This window comes from Serinus canaria, chromosome 7, assembly GCF_022539315.1.
Source record: "Serinus canaria isolate serCan28SL12 chromosome 7, serCan2020, whole genome shotgun sequence".
NCBI lineage: Eukaryota > Metazoa > Chordata > Aves > Passeriformes > Fringillidae > Serinus > Serinus canaria.
Genome location: NC_066321.1, coordinates 5833888 through 5851324, shown reverse-complemented (window position 1 = coordinate 5851324; position 17437 = coordinate 5833888). Strand labels below are relative to the sequence as shown.

Here is a 17437-nt window from a genome sequence, read left to right as displayed (position 1 = left end):
CTCAGTTCTGAGATTTGTGGATCAATTAGAGACAAAATTGAAAAAGATAGTAGTAATAATAAAAATAAAAAATAGCCTGGTATTTGGTCCTGTGGATTCTGAACGTTTCCTGATGGATAGTGGGAGCTCTCAGAGTTGCTTTATGAGCTTAGGCCAGACTCTGCAGCTGAACTAGAACACATTTTTGTGTTAACTGCTTCTAAATGAGCTCTTAGTTTTAAGTAGTTGGCATAAATCTAATTTTAATTTACTGTTTTCATTTTCTTTTGCATTGATCCTCTTTTTTGTAGAGATTCAATTGCAGACTTGGAGAAAGAGGTTTTTTAAAGAGTCCAGATGGTATTTCCAATTATTTATTATCATTAGCATTCACTGTATCTGAAAACAAGACTTTTGCCAGCTTAGATCAACCTCATCTGCTGCACTATTGTTTATGAATTTTCAGTGTCCTGTGTTAATGCCAACTCACTTTTGGGGTGTTCTGGGGCTACAAGAGAAAAAGGGTCTGCTGTTGCCAATATATTGCAAATTGCCAATTTACTTTGGGAATATCACTGGGATAACAATCAGTGATGGGTTTCTCATGCTTCTTATGAGGAAATGAGTAAGGCATGTCATTATTGAGAGTAGCGTAATCTGAAGAAAAAAATCATAATAATTGAACCAGAAGGTACAAAAGATTTGAATTTTTCCATGTCTGAACACAAAAGTTTTCTTTTTGGGGTGTGTGAGAGCACAATTAGTTTTACCTTTGTAATAAGCCCCTTATAATTTCTTTTTCAAGTTTTGACATTGAAGATGTCACCTCAAGTTGTCAAAAAAAAATGTTTAGAAATTCACAGGTATGATGCATTGGGTATAAAATGCCACCTTCTTTTTTTTTTTGAAGTAAAATGCCTGAATTCTTTCATTAAAATTATTCTCCCCTGTACAAAGATGTAAGATGAAATAGATTCTGTACACTATTGGAGTGAACAAGTCCACTTATATTTTTTCCTTAAAGTTTTGAAAATACATGTATGTTTTATAATATTTTAATACATTGAAATTATTTGTGTGATTGGTTTCTACAGTATTTTGTGTTGTTTAGCCTTTGGAACAAAGCAGTACAGAGAAAGAAATAGAGGGACACCTGTTTCAATTTCACCATAGCAGCAATTTCAACAATAAATCTTAATTGCAATCAGTCTTGATCAACCCACCTGTGCAGATTCCCTCATTTACAAGGAAGAGGGATAATGGAGAGAAAATAAGGAAAAAATTGAAAAGAAATAGAGGAAAAAAAACCCCTGCAGAACACTAATATGGATTATGTTATGTTCTTATACTTATAGTTTTCAGATTGCTGCGCTATGTTAATTATTAGGAACAGCAGCCTGAATTTCCCTGCTTTTCTCTGGGGATACAGCCAGCCCTTGTTTACTTTCAGCTGCCACTTGAGCAATTTCTCTTCCATTCAGGAGGGACTGTGCAAACAGCCATGAGGTACAACTAATTCTGCTTCTATGCCCAAGCTCAGCAGGTGAAGGTGCAGCAAATTCCTTTGTTAAGGAACAACTTGTCTTTCTTGTGTGGGATAGGAGACACACCAGAGCTGATGTCTCTGTGGGTAACCTCCTGCAGGTGTGTTGGTTGTTTTAACCTTGAATGTGGAGATGTTGCACTGAGGTATTCTGGGACCTTCTCTGCAGGCCTGGCATCTGCTCACTGACGTGCCTCTCCTGTGCTGAGCTTCTGTGGAGCTTCCTTGGACTCACAAATGAGTTTTCTTAGGTTCATTTGCATAAAGAGAAAAAAGAATTGTGGATAAACAGTCCAAATTGCAGTAGAAGATGTATAGGGAAGGAAAACAGATACTGCTTTTTTTTTTCTATATTCGTCATCTTCTTTTTCTCATAACCTCTGTAATGATCACTTGGACATAGGTAAGGGACAGGATTGTGGCCAGTTATGCAGGGATTTGGGTGAGATTTTGTAACATTTTTCCAGACATACATTGCTTTCCATATTCATTACTGTTGCCTCTGTTCCTTTTTTGTACTTTTTGCCTTTACTTTTTCCTTATACTCCTGCATTGTTATTCCCTTTTTCTTCATTGTGCATTGTGTGATTAAAAATGTTTTTGTAGTGGCATTTGACCAAGTATTTTGACTCAAAACCTTAAGGATTGTCTCATCTCTTTTGTTTTATTTGCCCCCCTCCAAAGAATGTCCAGGTTTATTTGGTTTTGTTTCCTCTTGTCTGCCGTGAGTAGATTGTTCTATTTCACAGCTTCATCTTCTTTCATGCTCTTCCTCTTCATCTCTTTTGCATCCTCTTCCCCTCTGTGGGGCTCTGGTAATAGTGATGGACCAGTGCAATTAAATTTATTCCATACACCACTGCTTTCCCTGACAAACTGACACCTCTCTTCTCTGCTGTTCTTACCTGTTGACTGGCATTAAGCAAAGTGAGCCAGGAGCCAGGATTTCAGTGGAGTGTGACATTCATCTGTGGAGATGACTGAGCATGGCAAGCCCTGGATGCTTTCTTCTCTAAAGCTGGCTGTGCAATGTGGGGAAAAAAAAAATAAATCTGTGATGTTGTGATGAGATGAAGATGTTCAGGAGGGTTGTTAAGAAATTTCTCCTATTGTAATGTGATTGTTACTGCGTTTAAATGTGACATTTTCTTTAGTTGATGAGATGCCCAGGCCAGGATCCTGCCAGCACACAGTTTCTCTGCATGCACTTGCTCTCAGCAAACTGGCATGCAGTCAATAGGAATCCCTCTGAATTTACTGCTGTCTGTTGACATCTCACTCTGTTACAGGCAAGTATTTAATCAAAGTTTATTGTCATTCTTTTCTGAGATTTAAGTGGGACGTAAAATTTTACGATACGTATAGTATTTTAGATGACAGCTTCATTATTTCCACTGAATAATTTGAAATGCTACAAGGAGAAATATTGATGGCAAACTGGTAATTGTCATTAAATATGCAGCATTTTTGCAGCAGTCACTTGTGCAAAAAATATATTTTCTGAACTTCTAGGTAGCAGTGCAGAACGGTCTGAAATGCAATTCCTTTGTCTTTGGCCTTTTCCTAGCATGGAGGTCACTTGAGGCTCCAAACATGTTCAAACATGAAAACTTCAAAGTGACTTTGTAATTTTTCTTTCCAGAAAATGAGCATGGTATCATATTATTGAATGTCAAAAGGAGAACACTTGGTTTGTTATTGAGTTGATCTTTTGGTTCCTGCTGCCTGATGGGATTTTTATTTTTGCTGCCTTAGTTGTCTCCTGTCCAGTGGACATTCCCTTTTTCCTAAGCCAGGAGGGATGTCTTTTGCAGGAGTAATTAAAAGCTGTGTCACGGGAGATGAGCATAATAGGTCACTGGGAAGAATGAGACAATGCACCAGAGCTGCAAGGCAGGGTGTAAACCAGACAGGTGCAGTTTATTATTGGATGGATTCCAAACAAAACATTCCTGTTGGTTCAGTGCCTCCATCACTCAGGACTGTGGGAGTGGCTTCTTCTTCTGGAATGCAAAAGACAATGAAAAAAAAAATTAGGTTTCTGGAAAAAAGCCAAGCTCTTCAGTTCAAGGAGGGTTTTAGGTTATTCCTTATTTTGTTTCTCTTGTTGGGAAGAATTTATTTTGCTTTTAGGTGAATGAAAAATTCCACTCAGGATGGTGCTTCTCTGTTACCTTGCTAAAGAATTTGAGTGAGAGACCAGTACATTAGGTCTTTGTTAGCATTTGTGTGCCACTTTGTTAGCAAATATATTTACAAAAATGCCATGCTTGTCTTCTCTTTTGTAATTACTATGCCCCAACATGAAAGAAAATGGATTAAATCTTTCCTATAAAATGCTATCTGTTGGGTATATCTTGAGTATTTAGCTTTATAATCGCTAAACTATTTAAGTACAAGGCAATCAGTTTAAAAAAATGCCATTAGAGTTGGTCAGGATGCTTGCAATAAAGCATTTTGAATAGAAATCTGTAACATTTTTCTTAACTACAGCTTCTTTTAGGAAAGCAAGCATTCAGCGAGGCTGAGAACAATCAGTGCTTAAGGCATGAAAAAAAGAGCATGTGAAAGGGATCAGCTGGGCTCTGAGGATGCTGAGGGTGCTGTTTCAGTTCTTATACCTCAGGCAGATCAGAAGCTGGATCCTGTGGGTTGTGCTCTCAGGTGATGGTGTCTGGTTGTGCTCTTGCTCTCAGCTGGTGCTGGCCAGCACCCACAGGTTCTTTTCCACTGGGCACCCTCCAGCCTGGAGACGTGCCTGGTATTGTGATCCAAGTAGAGGACCCAGCTCTTGGCCTTGTCAAACCTCACACAGCTGGCCTCAGCCCTTTGATCCAGCCTGTCCAGACCCCCCTGCAGAGCCTTCCTGCCCTCCAGCAGATCCACACTCCTGCCCACTTTGATGTTGTCCATGAACTTGCTGAGAGTGCCCTCGATCCCCTGGTCCAGATCAGCAGTAAAGATGTTAAACAGGGCTGGGCCAGTGCTGGGCCCTGGGAAGCACCACTGGTGACAGCCCCAGCTGGATGTAACTCCAGTCACCACCACTCCACTGAATGTCCAGCCAGGCTTTTATCCAGCATGCTGCACCAGTCCAAGCCATGAGCAGCCACTTTCTCCAGGAGAAATCTGTGGGAAATGCTGTCAAAGGCTTTGATAAAGTCCAGATAGATACATCCACAGCTGTTCCCTCATCCACTTAGTGGGTCACCTTGTCATAGAAGGAGATCAGGTTGGTTAGGCAGGATCTGCTTTTCCTAAATGCATGGTGGCTGGGAATGATCCCTTGGTTGTGTTGTAGATGCCGTGTGAAACAGTCAAGATGATCTACTCCATCACCTTTGCTGGTACTGAGGTCAGGCTGCAAACCTGGGGTTCCCTGAATCCTCCTTCCAGCCCTTCTTGTAGCTGGGTGTCACATTTCCAACCGCCAGTCACCAATCACCTCTGGGACTTCCCTGGATAGCCAGGACTTCTGGTCAGAGATGGAGAGTGGTATGGTGAGCTCTTCTGCCAGCTCCCTCTGTCCATTTGGATGGATCCCCCACCTAGCCCTACAGAACACACTTGTGCATGTAAAGATTATGGAAAGATCTAGAAAGATTATTCAGCCATATGTGAGATAAGAATTACACCTGCAAGGTACTGAGTGGACAGTTTGGAAGCTCTTGAGAATTTAATATTCCCCTTAAATCTGCGACAATGCATAAAGCACACTTCAGCTATGTCCTGTTCTAGTATTTTTCATGGAAAATTAAAGATTATTACCTCCCTTTGTAGTATACAGTAGTTTTCTGAGAATTCTCTGCCAGGCATCTGGTACAGAAGAAATTCCCCTTCTGCAGTAATAGAAGGCAGTGATTAAATCTGAACGCGGCGAATGGAGCTATAAAGTAAATCAAAGTGAGTGTTGAATTGTGCCTTCATGCACCCGGTGGTAAACTCCTTCCAACAAAGCACAAAGCTTCCTTTCTTTGCCCAGGAACTGTGAATTGCAGCCTCTGTTTGCAGTGTTTGTGTCACCTGCTGTAAATCCAGTCTGAAAAGAAATCATGGAAGGAAGAAGTTGAAAGTGTATTTGCCCCCCTTCCCCACAGGGTGGTCACCCCACAATATGTGACATGTGAGCTCATGGGTAGAAAAAGCCACCTCAAAGGGGCCCCAAGTGTTTTAAATCATCTTCTGAGAAGAGTGGTTTGAGTTTTTAAAAGTCTGATTAAATCACTGGAAAGGCTCTCGGCTTTCAACAAGTAGTTCTTCTCTCATGCTTAGATCTGTAGCACAGTCTGATTCGTGGAAAAAAAAATGGCTAAATACAGAATTTGGTGAACATCATGGCACTTTCTGGCCATAAAGTCCTGATGTAGCAGATACCCTGAACTGTGGATGGAGGGATGGGGCTCATGCTTTCAGGGCCAATGTCCCACCTCATCAGTCTGGTTCTGGCTGCCCACGTGATACCTGTCAGTGATGGGAGAGGAGGGCATGTGTTTCACCCTGCTTCACCAAAGCATGTAATCTCTTGATGCTGCTGTACCACTGACTCCTAAACCAGCCTGTCCCAGCTGCCCTGCATTACCTGCTGCCCTGCAGACAAGCTGTCAAATGTTAGTGGGGATTTTGGTGCTTAGGTGACTTGGGAAGACAGCTGGAATAAGCCTAACAGGTTTATTTGCTGTTTTCACATTGGTTTTTTTTCTGAAGGTGGTTCTCAGCATTAGGTGAGCATCCAAAGCAGCAGTGGTAATACCGAGGCTGGTCAAAGTGGATTCAGCTCCGTTTTCCTTGGGATGCCAATTGCAGCACCGATGGATGGGGGCTTTGTGTAGGGGGGTGGTGCAAAGACTGGGCACACTGAGCTTTTCCAGGTGAGCAGAAAGGAAAGGGAGTATAAAACCAAAGTATTTTTAGCCATATCTTGCAGTCTGATTGCCTGCTGGATCTGCTGTTCCTTCTCATAATACGCTTGAAAAGTTTTATCTGTGCCTCGAGGGTGATGAGCCTGTCTTCATTTAGGGATGCAACTGCAGATAATAGCGCTGTGCTCTTGACAGCTTTATGTGCTCACAGCCTGCCTCTCTTATTTACTCACTTGTAGATGTGGGCTCTTGTAAAAGCAGCTCAGTTTTCTACCCTCCCAGTTATAATTGCTTCCTGGGCTGCCTTGTTACAGAGCCTGTTGGTGGAGTGTGAGGTGAAAGAGGCACTTTCTGCCATTATAATTTTTTTTTTAATGTATAATTAAGGCTGGATAGTCATTATGGTTTTTTTCCCTAGGTTCATAATTAAAGAAACCTTGAAGGAGAGGTTTGTAACTATTATAAGGGCAAAAGAGGAGGTAGCATGTGATGGGACCCTTTTGTTTATAAACAGTTGAGCTTCTAGAAACTTCAGCTGTAGCTGAAGTTTCTTGAGGATCAAGAAGTACTAAGTAATTGAACAGTGTAGCAAAGTCAGTCATGACTGTTCATCGCTTGAAACACATTTGTAAGACATTGGGTGTAATTCAGTACCAAAAGAGTTATATTTTATGAATTTTTATGAATTATAATGTCCTTGTGAATCCTATGTAATTACTCAAATTTCTTATTTAAAAAGTAGTTTATTTAATTTTCCTTTCTAAAAACAGTAGTTCCCTGTGTTGTATTCCACATGACAGCCCTCATGTGCCTTCTTTTGCTGCTCCTTCTGGCAGTGGTTCTTTTGGTTGGCAGGTTTTTCCCACTGTCCTTCTTGCTGAAGGGGCTTTTGGAAAGATGCTTCTCATCAGAACGTCTGCTTTGGTCCGGGTCTCTTGGTTCATCTGCAGCAGAAAGTATTTCTCTCTTGGATGGTGGTGGCCCAATAGGTTCATCATTTTAGATCTCCTAGCTTTTGGGTGAGAGGCAAGAGTCAGAAATAAGAGTGGTGAGGCTGGAGGGGAAAGACCAAAACTTCTCTGGCCTACAGGAAAAAGAAATTTGACTTCTTTGGGGAACAGCACAATTTGTACTGTGGAAAATAAGTTCTGTAGGTAGAGATTGCTAGAAAATATGGGGCAATTACCATTCGTTCTGTTGAGATATTACAGCTTTCTATTGATGAAATTATCTCATTCCTTTTGCTTACCTGCTTCAGAGAGTGGACTGCAGCCAAGATGTCACACACTGAGCTTGAAACATTTTTTTTTCTTCTTTGCTTTCCTGAATAAATTTTTAAGATAGTTGTTCAAGTATTACACTTTGCAGCCTGAAGCCTCACCCCATGCTGTTCTGTAGCATATTCCTCCATGGGCAGGTGGACGTGTGACATGAAGTCAGTCTGTTTGGAGCAGGCTGTGGGTATTGAACCAAGCTGTGCCTCCCTCCATGTCTGTCTTGTTTCATTTGCTCCAGGTGAAGAAGTTCCACATCACCTCTGCTCAGAGCTTCCCCATCCCGAGGTGGTGGCTTGTGAAGTCCCTTGTGCCAGGGATTGTGTGCTCAGCGAGTGGTCCCCGTGGTCCCCCTGCTCCCACTCCTGCTCCAGCAAAAACGCCGAGGGCACTCAGAGCAGGAGCAGGTCCATCGTGGCCCTTCCAGCTGAGGGTGAGTGCTGAACATTTCTGGATAATCACTGTGCTTTTAATGCATTGACTTCCTTTCCTGAGCCAAGCTGTGTTTGGATCAGAGCTAATCCCAGTTCCTCAGGAATCAGGGATAATACTGAATGCTTGTCTCTGCTGAGAGACTAAGAGATCTTGATGGGCTGGAGTTCATGTGTCACTTGGAGAAATTCTGTCACAGTTCAAAACTGTTTACTTCAGCCTCTGAATTGCTGTCTGTTGAGGGCCTGTCTGGGTGTGAATTTGGTTCTGGAGAGCTTCATCCTCTACCAGTGAAATTGCTGCATGACAGACTTGTCATGCAAGTGTCTTTATATGGGAACATATCAGTAATGATTTAAAACCAGCGAGCTGTGAAAAATGATAAAATGGAAAAGGACTTGCTTATTTATTTATTTTTTTAATGTAACACCTGTAATGTGTTGACCTGCTTGTTGTAGTAAGTAAACAGCTCTTGATAAATACATGTCATTTCTTCTTGATCTTCATGGACATATAAATAGCTGGTTTTTTGCATAATAACATCAGTGATACAGCTATTTAAACAAACCTTTTTATATTAGAAGTGTAGTCTTCTAATTCAGTTACACATCTGGTAATTAATTTATGTGTTGGTTTATCACATGGGATTTGGAAGGTCTTGGATCAAGTGCATAAAAATTCATAAAATGTGAAGAGGTCCAACAGACTAAAGCCTTGTTGACATAAAATACTTGCTAGTGCCAAAACCAGGTGCAGTTAATGCAGCAGCAAAACACTTTTAGATGCAAATCTAGTCCAGGACAAGTTCTGTTAAATGCTATTTGGTAAATTATAATTAAAGCCACGCACTGTTTTTGGGCTAATGTAAGGACTCGATCTTGCAAGCCCTTACTGAATGGTCTGTATTCACATAAACATCCTCATAAGCACTTGTGAGAAAATTGGAACCCTTCAGGATGAAAATAATTGTTGATTGAATGATAACTACTACTAAAAAAGTCTATGAGCTTGAGAATAATTGAAATGAAAATACAGTTGGTCTCATATTTTCCATGGAAATAATGAATCCAAATAACAGATAAAACATGGAATTATGAGAGTGACATGGTGAAGGAGTGAATTCTGGAAGTACAGAAGAACATTCATCTCAGCCTGAAAGGTACTAACCTGAAAATGGTGTACTCTGAACTGAATACTTGAAGTTTCTCAGGAAGGAATAATTAACTATTAAAATCAAACTCCCTGACTTTTTCTGTGCACCTTTAGCAATGCTGTTACGATTTGCTGTGCAGAGTCACACATCTGTGTTCAGATAGTGACTGAAATTTGGGAGAGTGGAAGTGGAGTTAATACCATTATCACTACAGTGTTAAGGCAATTTTGAAATTCCTGCTTTCTGTGTCTTTTTCATACCCAGCTCACACCTGACTTCTACACAGCTCTGGTACCTTTGCAAAGGCCATTTTGTTTGGCCTCTGTCATTGGAGGAAGTGTCAGCTGTGGCTCTACTGTTGAAGGACTTCAAGAAATTTTGGGTCGTTTTCTCCAAGCTCTTTACCTGCTCCCAAATATGATAACCAGGAAGCTGTTGATGAAAGCTGAGGGACTTGATTTCAATCAGGTTTTGAAAGATAATTCTTTACACAGCAAATGTCTGAAACTTGGTGCAAGAGGAGATCATGGAGCAGGCACTCCCAGCAGGTGTAAAATGAAATATAGGACTGCTGAACATCATAAATAATCTTTAAATGGCTACTGGAATGGCCAGGCAAGGGCATGTTGTCCTGCTTTCTTTGTACAAAAGTTATCAATGAAATGCAGAAGTGGCCAGACGCTTGTGCTCTTTGTAAAAACATCATCTCCTGTTTGCAATGTTGCAGGCAAGTTTGGACATGACATTTCTTTATATGTTAAGTTAAATTTTTGTTTTGTTTTTTTTTTCTTACAAATGGATCAGGCGTTTTGCCATTTGCTTGTTACAATTTTTTATTTTTAATATGTGTCTCAAACACACAAGAAAAAGAACTGGTTTGCATTTTTCCTGCCAAGTCAGATTCTTCAGGAAATAAGCTACCTGGGACATTTTCTACTCCATCATCATACTAAACATTTCTGAGATTGAGCACTGTGTGGAACAGTCCATTTTCATGAAAAGATGAATGGTAATGCACATGATTATCCAGTGGGTTAGGTAGTTTCTCTCTCTTTCTTTTCTCACTGCTATTCATTGTGGCCATTGGGGCCTTACCTTTTTTCAGGAGGGTCAGTCCTGCAAGGCAATAGGCATCCCTTTGACATCCCTTCATCTCCTGTTGATTTTGGTAAGGTGTAAATCTTCTCTGAACCTTGTGGTATCTGTCCCCAGCACTTCAGCTCTTTCAAAACCTCCAGCACTTTGGCTGTGTCCCAAGTTGTCTGGGTCCTCCCTCCTGAAGGAGAATGGTTTTGATTTTGGTAATTTTTTCTTCTTTCTTCCTAAAATGACCATGCTTACTGTTAAATTTCACTGCATTACTCCATATCTTTTGAGCTAGGATCATCTGCTTTAATGGATAAATTCAGGGCCCTGGCTGGAGTGTTACAGCTTCTGGGGAGGCTCCTCAAACTCCTGTATTTGGGGCTTTGTCACCAATTGCTGACAAAGTGCAGCAGTTTAGCAAAATCTTTGGACATGAGTTTGAAGGATGGTGCTTCAAAGAAGTGAAGGCTTTGTGCTCAAAATGTGTCTTTCAAGTTTTCTCCTTCCTTGATTTGCAGATGTGGGTTTCATTTGGTGCTTCCTGCTGTCATTACAGTTCAGCTTCCTCTACTGCTCAAATCTTTAAGGCAACACATTAATAGAGTCCAAATGTGAGAGAGAGAGAGAGAGAGAGAGAGAGATGTTCCTTCTTGGGAGATTAGCAAGGAGAATGAACAGAAAAATAATGCTTAATTCGTCTTTAAACCTGATTGCATGTTTGCTGAGTGATACTGGCATTTAAATGGAATTAACTTGGTTGTGTGTAGGAGTTATTGATAAAGTAACTCAGAAATACACTTTGCCTGGTTTTTTTTCCATTATGCATCGGAATACAATTTTATGCAAGGCTAGTTTAATGAGGAAACAATATTTTAGAAGGTTATTATTGCAGCCATAAAGGTCAACAGCTTTATTTAAGCTTTATTTATTTTTTTTTTTTTTACGGGGGGTGGGGGGGAAGAGAAGGTATTGTGCAAACCTGACTTTTAAAACACATTTTTCTGCATCTTCCTTTTGCCACACGCTGTGAGATGAGGATGTGGTGTTCTCTTGACCCTTTCCAGGTGGAAAAGCCTGTCCTCCTGAGCGAGCCCTGCAGGAGCAGCGTGCCTGCAACGAGCACCCCTGTGTGCATTTCTTCTGGGAGGTGTCCCCCTGGAGCTCCTGCTCCGAGGACGTGCTGGGCACTGCACTCAACGTCACCTCCAGCTGGAGCGGGGAGCCCTCCTGTGGGGTGGGCATTCAGACAAGGAAAGTCTTCTGCAGGAAGAGCACCTCTGGCCAGGTCACTCCCAAAAGGTATTTAAAGAAGGCTTACTAGTGTTTGTTTATGATATACATGATGTATAAAGGTGTTTTCAGCAAGTATATGGACTCTGAAGCATTGAAATAATTTCATTTCAGGACTAACTCTCCATCTACTGTTGTAGTACTACTCCATCACTGTTGTTACAGGAAAAGAAACCAAATATCCAGCCCATTTTAACTTTCCATGTAAATCCAGGCAAAAAGAATGCTTTCAGTGGTGGAGATTTTTTGCTGTGGCTCCTGTGCTGCTCTAATTTACAGTTTTCTGCAGATATTTTCCCTGAAGGACAGGTGTGAGGAAAATATGAAATACATTTGAATATAATGTTCAGCAACTTCTTATTAGCAGTGCTCTAATGAAATAGAAAAACTAAATAGATTTTGCATTATAGTTACACTCCAGTAAGGCAGTACCATGTGTGATCTATATTGTTCACTTGGTTTATATAACTTCCATAATGTGATAGCAACACAGCAAAATAACATATTCTGCAGTAGAAACATCCCAAATTTTGCTTTGCTTTACTAAATGAGGAAAATAAGTAGCACAGATGTTTTCTTTAACATGGAAAAATCAAGATGTTGCTAATTATTTTTGCACCATTAATGAGTTTAGAGACTTAGAACTGAGTTTCCTTTCCTGTTGTAACTCTAACAACAATGCTGTTTGTGTAGGCAAACTGCGCTGATTTCAGTAAAGTTAATTAACATTCTTGAGGTTAATGGGGTTAATTAAATAAAGGGAAAGAAATCTGGTATTTGTGTATGTCTCAAATGCATTGATAAGGTTGAACTTTACCTAATTAAACATATTGTTTATAGAATTATGTCATGCCTAAAATATTGTTTGCCCCCTCCACTCTTGAGGTGGTGTAAGAGGAAATGGAACTGAAGGGGGTAAGTAAACACTTAAGTAGCTGAATCATGGTTTTAGCTTTTTTTTTTTTTCTTGTATGGATTAGTGGCGCATTCCTCTTTCAAATGGGATGATTTTGGGTTGCATGCATTACCAAGTATTGTTGAGTGATCTTTTGATAGAAATTAATAAGGAGTGAGAGTAATTCCCTTCCTGTTCACCCACTTGTTCTGCAAGATCTGACAGGTCCCATAAAATTGTCCCTTTTGTTTTCTTCAAGTCCTCATGTATTAAATGTGTCTGAAAGTTTTATTGGAATGTGTATGACATGTTTTCCATGTAGGAGTTAAAAATGAATGAAGAAAATCACAGAGCTCTTTGTACTGTATTGCACTTGAAACTATTTTTGTGTTCCTTGGAGGTTGAAAGTTGAGGAATATGTCATCAGCCCTTACAGACAGATGGTTTGAAGGCTGTTGCATGTTGTGCTGAAAAACAGGACTACTTTATAAACATAACTACTCCCTTTCTTTGGTAATAAATATATTTTTTTTACTCCCATGAGCTTTGTGGTTTTGATGTCACAGACAGAGCTACATTTATCCTGTAGTCATCAAGCCAAACTACCCATTCTTAAAAACAATTATTATTGTTTTTAATCCTTGAAACGTAATAAACTCAGCTGAGTTGCGTGAGTGAAAAGAAAAAGTAAGGCTTGCTCTGGCCAGGAGTGGTGTCTTTGAAATGGCAGTGTGCTCACAGCCCTGTGAAAGTCTTAGGAATGGAATCTTTCTCCATAGTTTTATTTTGTTTTATCCACAGGTGTCCGGAGTCCATCCGGCCCGAGGCAGCGCGGCCGTGTCTCCTCCCCTGCAGGAAGGACTGCGTTGTTACGCTGTTCAGTGAGTGGACACCCTGCCCCACAGCCTGTCAGCCTGGTAAGCCTTAAAGAAGTGGAAATTTGGGGGAAAAATTAGAGCATTGGCCTAGAAACTTGTGGCAGATGAAGTTCACACCAGTCTAGTAATTTTTAGGGCATTCATCTGGGTGGATTTTGGACCTGAGCTCTTTGGACCTTGACTTCTGAGTTGATGTTCTTGGGCAGGTGGAGTCCTTGTGTGCAGCTTTGGAGATGTGAATTCTCTTTGCCTGGAAAAATTTTTTTCTGGGTTTCTGCCTTCAGAGTCAGAACTCCAAGGCCCCTGTGCTGTATGGCTGCACATGGAATTGCCAATTGCATATTGCAATTACATATAAAATGTAATTTTCTCAACCAATCTGGGTGCATATAGAGGGGTGTGCAAGTACCTCCTGTGCTTTGTGGTTTTTCAAGGGCCAAGCATCTTTGATCTTGTTGGTTAACTTTGAGGTACGACGACTGTACAACAAAGTTTCTTTATAATCATCTAGTGTTGGGTTTTCTGACGAATTTGTGTTTCATTAATTGTTCAGATGAAAGTCTGCTCAGTTATCAGAATACTTCATTATTGTTGGTAGTTTCCTTGCCCTTCAAAGATTATCAGTGGATGCTTTAGCATAGTCCCTGTTATATTTTACAGGAAAATGAGTTGCTTTCTAAAACAGTGAATCCTGTTTTAATTAGCAATTTATTTTTAGACTTTAAATGAGCTGCCTATGAAGGAGTAGAATAAATTACCTGGTAAATTACTTTGTTTATTAAATAATAGTCTACAATTAAAATGAGAAGAAATTAATTATTTAACCTCCTTGGCAGTGTTATCATTTTAATATAATTCTAAATTAAAACTTCTTAGATGAGGGAGTTTGTTTTTTGCTAAATCTGTTATTGATACGGCTGCGTTGCAAGATTTTTTTTTTAATTTGCATTGCACAATTAAAACCTCAGCATGATAATGAAATTTCAAAGCCACTATACATATGTGAGTTGTTAGGGGTGTTGTGGGTTTTTTTATAGAAAAGTTGTATTTAATGAAAGCAATATACAGATGGTGAATTACTAATCAGATCAAGCAGGAACAGGTATTGCCTGGCAGATTTAAAATTAATTGTGTACCAGCATAAGATCAGAACTTAGACAAACATGGAATCACTAAATCAGATTTACACAGAACTTTACCAGTTGAGCTGTTTGTAGTTTATCTGAGGAAATACATCCAAGTTTACCATCTCACAATAAAAAAGCTGACATTTTCCCTACATTTAAATGTCATCAGACAACCATCTGTCTTCTGGCAGAAGATTATCTCCTGCCTCAGGAGTGCAGACAGCACTGAACTTAGGGCAGTAACAGATGGGTGGACAACATAATTCACAAAGGAAGTGCCACTGAGGCCCAGCACCTGTTGGGGAGGCAGGAGCAGGGAGGTTGTTGCAAGTTATTGATTCTCTGCCATTTCAGATACTTAGAGGTGGCAACTGTCTACTGCAGTCTTCTGTAATGTATCTGTTTTACCTGGGCTTTGAGGATGGATTGGAAAAAGAATCAAAAAAGCAGCAGGGTGATTTCAGGATATGAAGTGGTTTGAATGAGCAGCAGGTGGATTTTCCTCTGTCACCTGCTTTTCTGGGGGTGGAGGTGGCCTGGAGAGGAAACTGCTTTCAGCATGGATGAGGTACTCCCTGGTCTGTCAGCATAGATTTAAAACAGGAGATTAAAAAAGCAAACAGCTAACAATAAATAACATTTTTCATCTTCCTTCTGAAAATAGATGGTACCTCTAAGTACCTCTTCTCTTCTGGGCATTGATTGTCCAGGAGGGAGGTTAGAAATTTCAGTTACTTAATTCTTTAAACAAGTTTACATGAAATGTTAGATAGTAGCTGTCCTATTTTCCCCATGCCTTAAATCAGATTTGAAATGAGATGGGGTAAAAGTGGATAAAATGCATGGTGTGCTACAATAAGAAATTCCAGCAGCCTCTACCATGTGTCAGACAGTCCATGATCTGCCACTTCCAATCCTCATAAACACAAAACCAGAACTGGTCAAAGTGGATGCCTTAAGAGCTCTTCTCTCTACAAAGGTATTGGAGATGGCACTGATTTTGGTGACTAAAATTCCAGAAACTCTCTTGTTTTTTGTGTGAGCAGAGACTCGTGTTGACCAGACTGTCTTTCCATCTGCTCAGGATCAGAGTGGGAAGCTGGATGTTTTCTGTGGAAGCTGTACCTGATGCAGCACATTCCAGGAATGAAAAGGGATTTTTGTCCCTCACCTGAGCATGGTGGTGCAGCTCTGTGAGCCCTGAGGGTGAAGGAAGGATGCAAGATCCTGGGAGGAGTAAGAGTGGGTTGGTAGGAATTGTGTGGCTCTGTAAAGGAGGAGAATGGAGGCTGGTTGCACAGGTGGGGGGGGGTGGAAGCAGAGTTAAGGCATCCCTGAAATTCTCAAACAGCATTATCTGAGTTGCAAAATCAAGGACAGAGAAGTTAAGATGGCCCTGAGATGCTGAGGCTTGACTTTTTTTCAGGAGGGCAAACAGTCATAGCCATGCTGGAAATCAGTTTGGTTTTAAAAGGACAGTCCTCCACAGTGCTAGTAGTACTCTGGAAAAATCAGGCTATAGCAATTTTAACTGAAATATAAAAATTATACTCATTAACATTTGTAAGGAATGCTGTAGAAAAGCCAGTGAGGAAATTCAATTTTGAAAATGGGGTTTGAGTAAGGTGCAATAAATGTTGAGGATAATTTAGTTTCTTGAGGTGGAGAAAATGACTGTGGGAAGCTCATTTAGATTTGGTACTGATTAATAGGGAGGAAATGGGTAAGATTCAAATGGTGGTGGATAATTTGAATGAAAATCATCACAAAGTGATAGAGTTCATGATTCTTGGAAAGGAAGGATGGCAATATCAACAAGACATTAGGAAAAAAAAAATGGACTTCAGCAAACTGCAGGATTTGGAACTTGTTTTATGCAGACAGGAGTATAGAAGACCTGAACTCTTCTTGGAACTTGTTTTATGCAGACAGGAGTACAGAAGACCTGGAAGCTCCAAGAAAGCCTCTCCAAGGGGCTGAAACCCTCCTGGACTGTAATTCCTATTCTGAAACTGTGCTAATAGCAAGCCAGTAGCACTGGGGAGCAAGGCATGTGTAGGTCTGTTTGTGATTTGCTAGTTCCAGGTTCAAACCATGAAGAGGAGCACCACACACACCTAGAGAAGCTCTTTTATATCTTGCTATCAGAGCCTTTCAGGATCTTTTTTCCTTTTGGATTGTCATATTGTTTCACACAGATTAGAAACAAGAAATCAAGAATGCAAACTAAGCTAGAGGATCTTAGGATATTAGACAGTGAAAATTGCATAAATGGATTAAAAATATAGGGGAACTGAATGAAATGTACATTCTGAGAAATGGGGGAAGTGCAACATGGGGGATGTGCAGTTGTTGCCATTGTTTCCTGTCTGCAGCCAGGAGAAAGGTGGACTAAGGAGTGTTTCCAATGAGTAGCTGTTCCCATGTCATTGAGGTTGTGTGAATAAGAAGGAAGTAGTAAAGTAATACCCAAAGCATCAAGTGACTCTCTCATGGGTGAGAAATTGAGTCTTAAAAAACTAAAACTCAGTAATAACAAGGCAGACCAAACTAAAACTCTCCCTCTCACCTCTGCTCCTCCAAAAAGAAAGGTCAAGAAAATTGTAGATTACTCACCCTAGCTTCATTATGTAGAAAGCCAGAAGAACAAGTTATTACTGAAGATATCAACATTTCAAGAATCAGATTGTAATAAACTGGCCAGTAAGGATTTATTGAGAACAAATTGTGCCAAATAAATTTAATCTCCTCTTTTTTTTTTTTTTTGACAGAGTAGCTGTTCTAATTAGGGGAAGTGGTAGATTTTTGACACATTAAACTTTTATAAGGAAGCTGAGGAACAGTGGTTTAAATTAAGTAACTATTAAATGGGTACTTAGCTGCTTGAAAAATCTCACAGTAGATATCACAGTGAAAATAGT

The 17437-nt window shown here is 40.3% G+C and overlaps 1 protein-coding gene across 1 annotated transcript in view; it reads left to right on the top strand.

Annotated features, from left to right (window-relative positions):
• The window catches only part of THSD7B (thrombospondin type 1 domain containing 7B), a 297684-nt gene that overhangs the window by 154187 nt on the left and 126060 nt on the right, over positions 1–17437 (top strand). The window contains exons 9-11 of the mRNA XM_030241847.2: positions 7897–8088; positions 11391–11625; positions 13313–13428. Of these exons, the coding sequence (XP_030097707.2) occupies positions 7897–8088; positions 11391–11625; positions 13313–13428 (543 nt within the window). The remainder of the gene's footprint in view (positions 1–7896; positions 8089–11390; positions 11626–13312; positions 13429–17437) is intronic.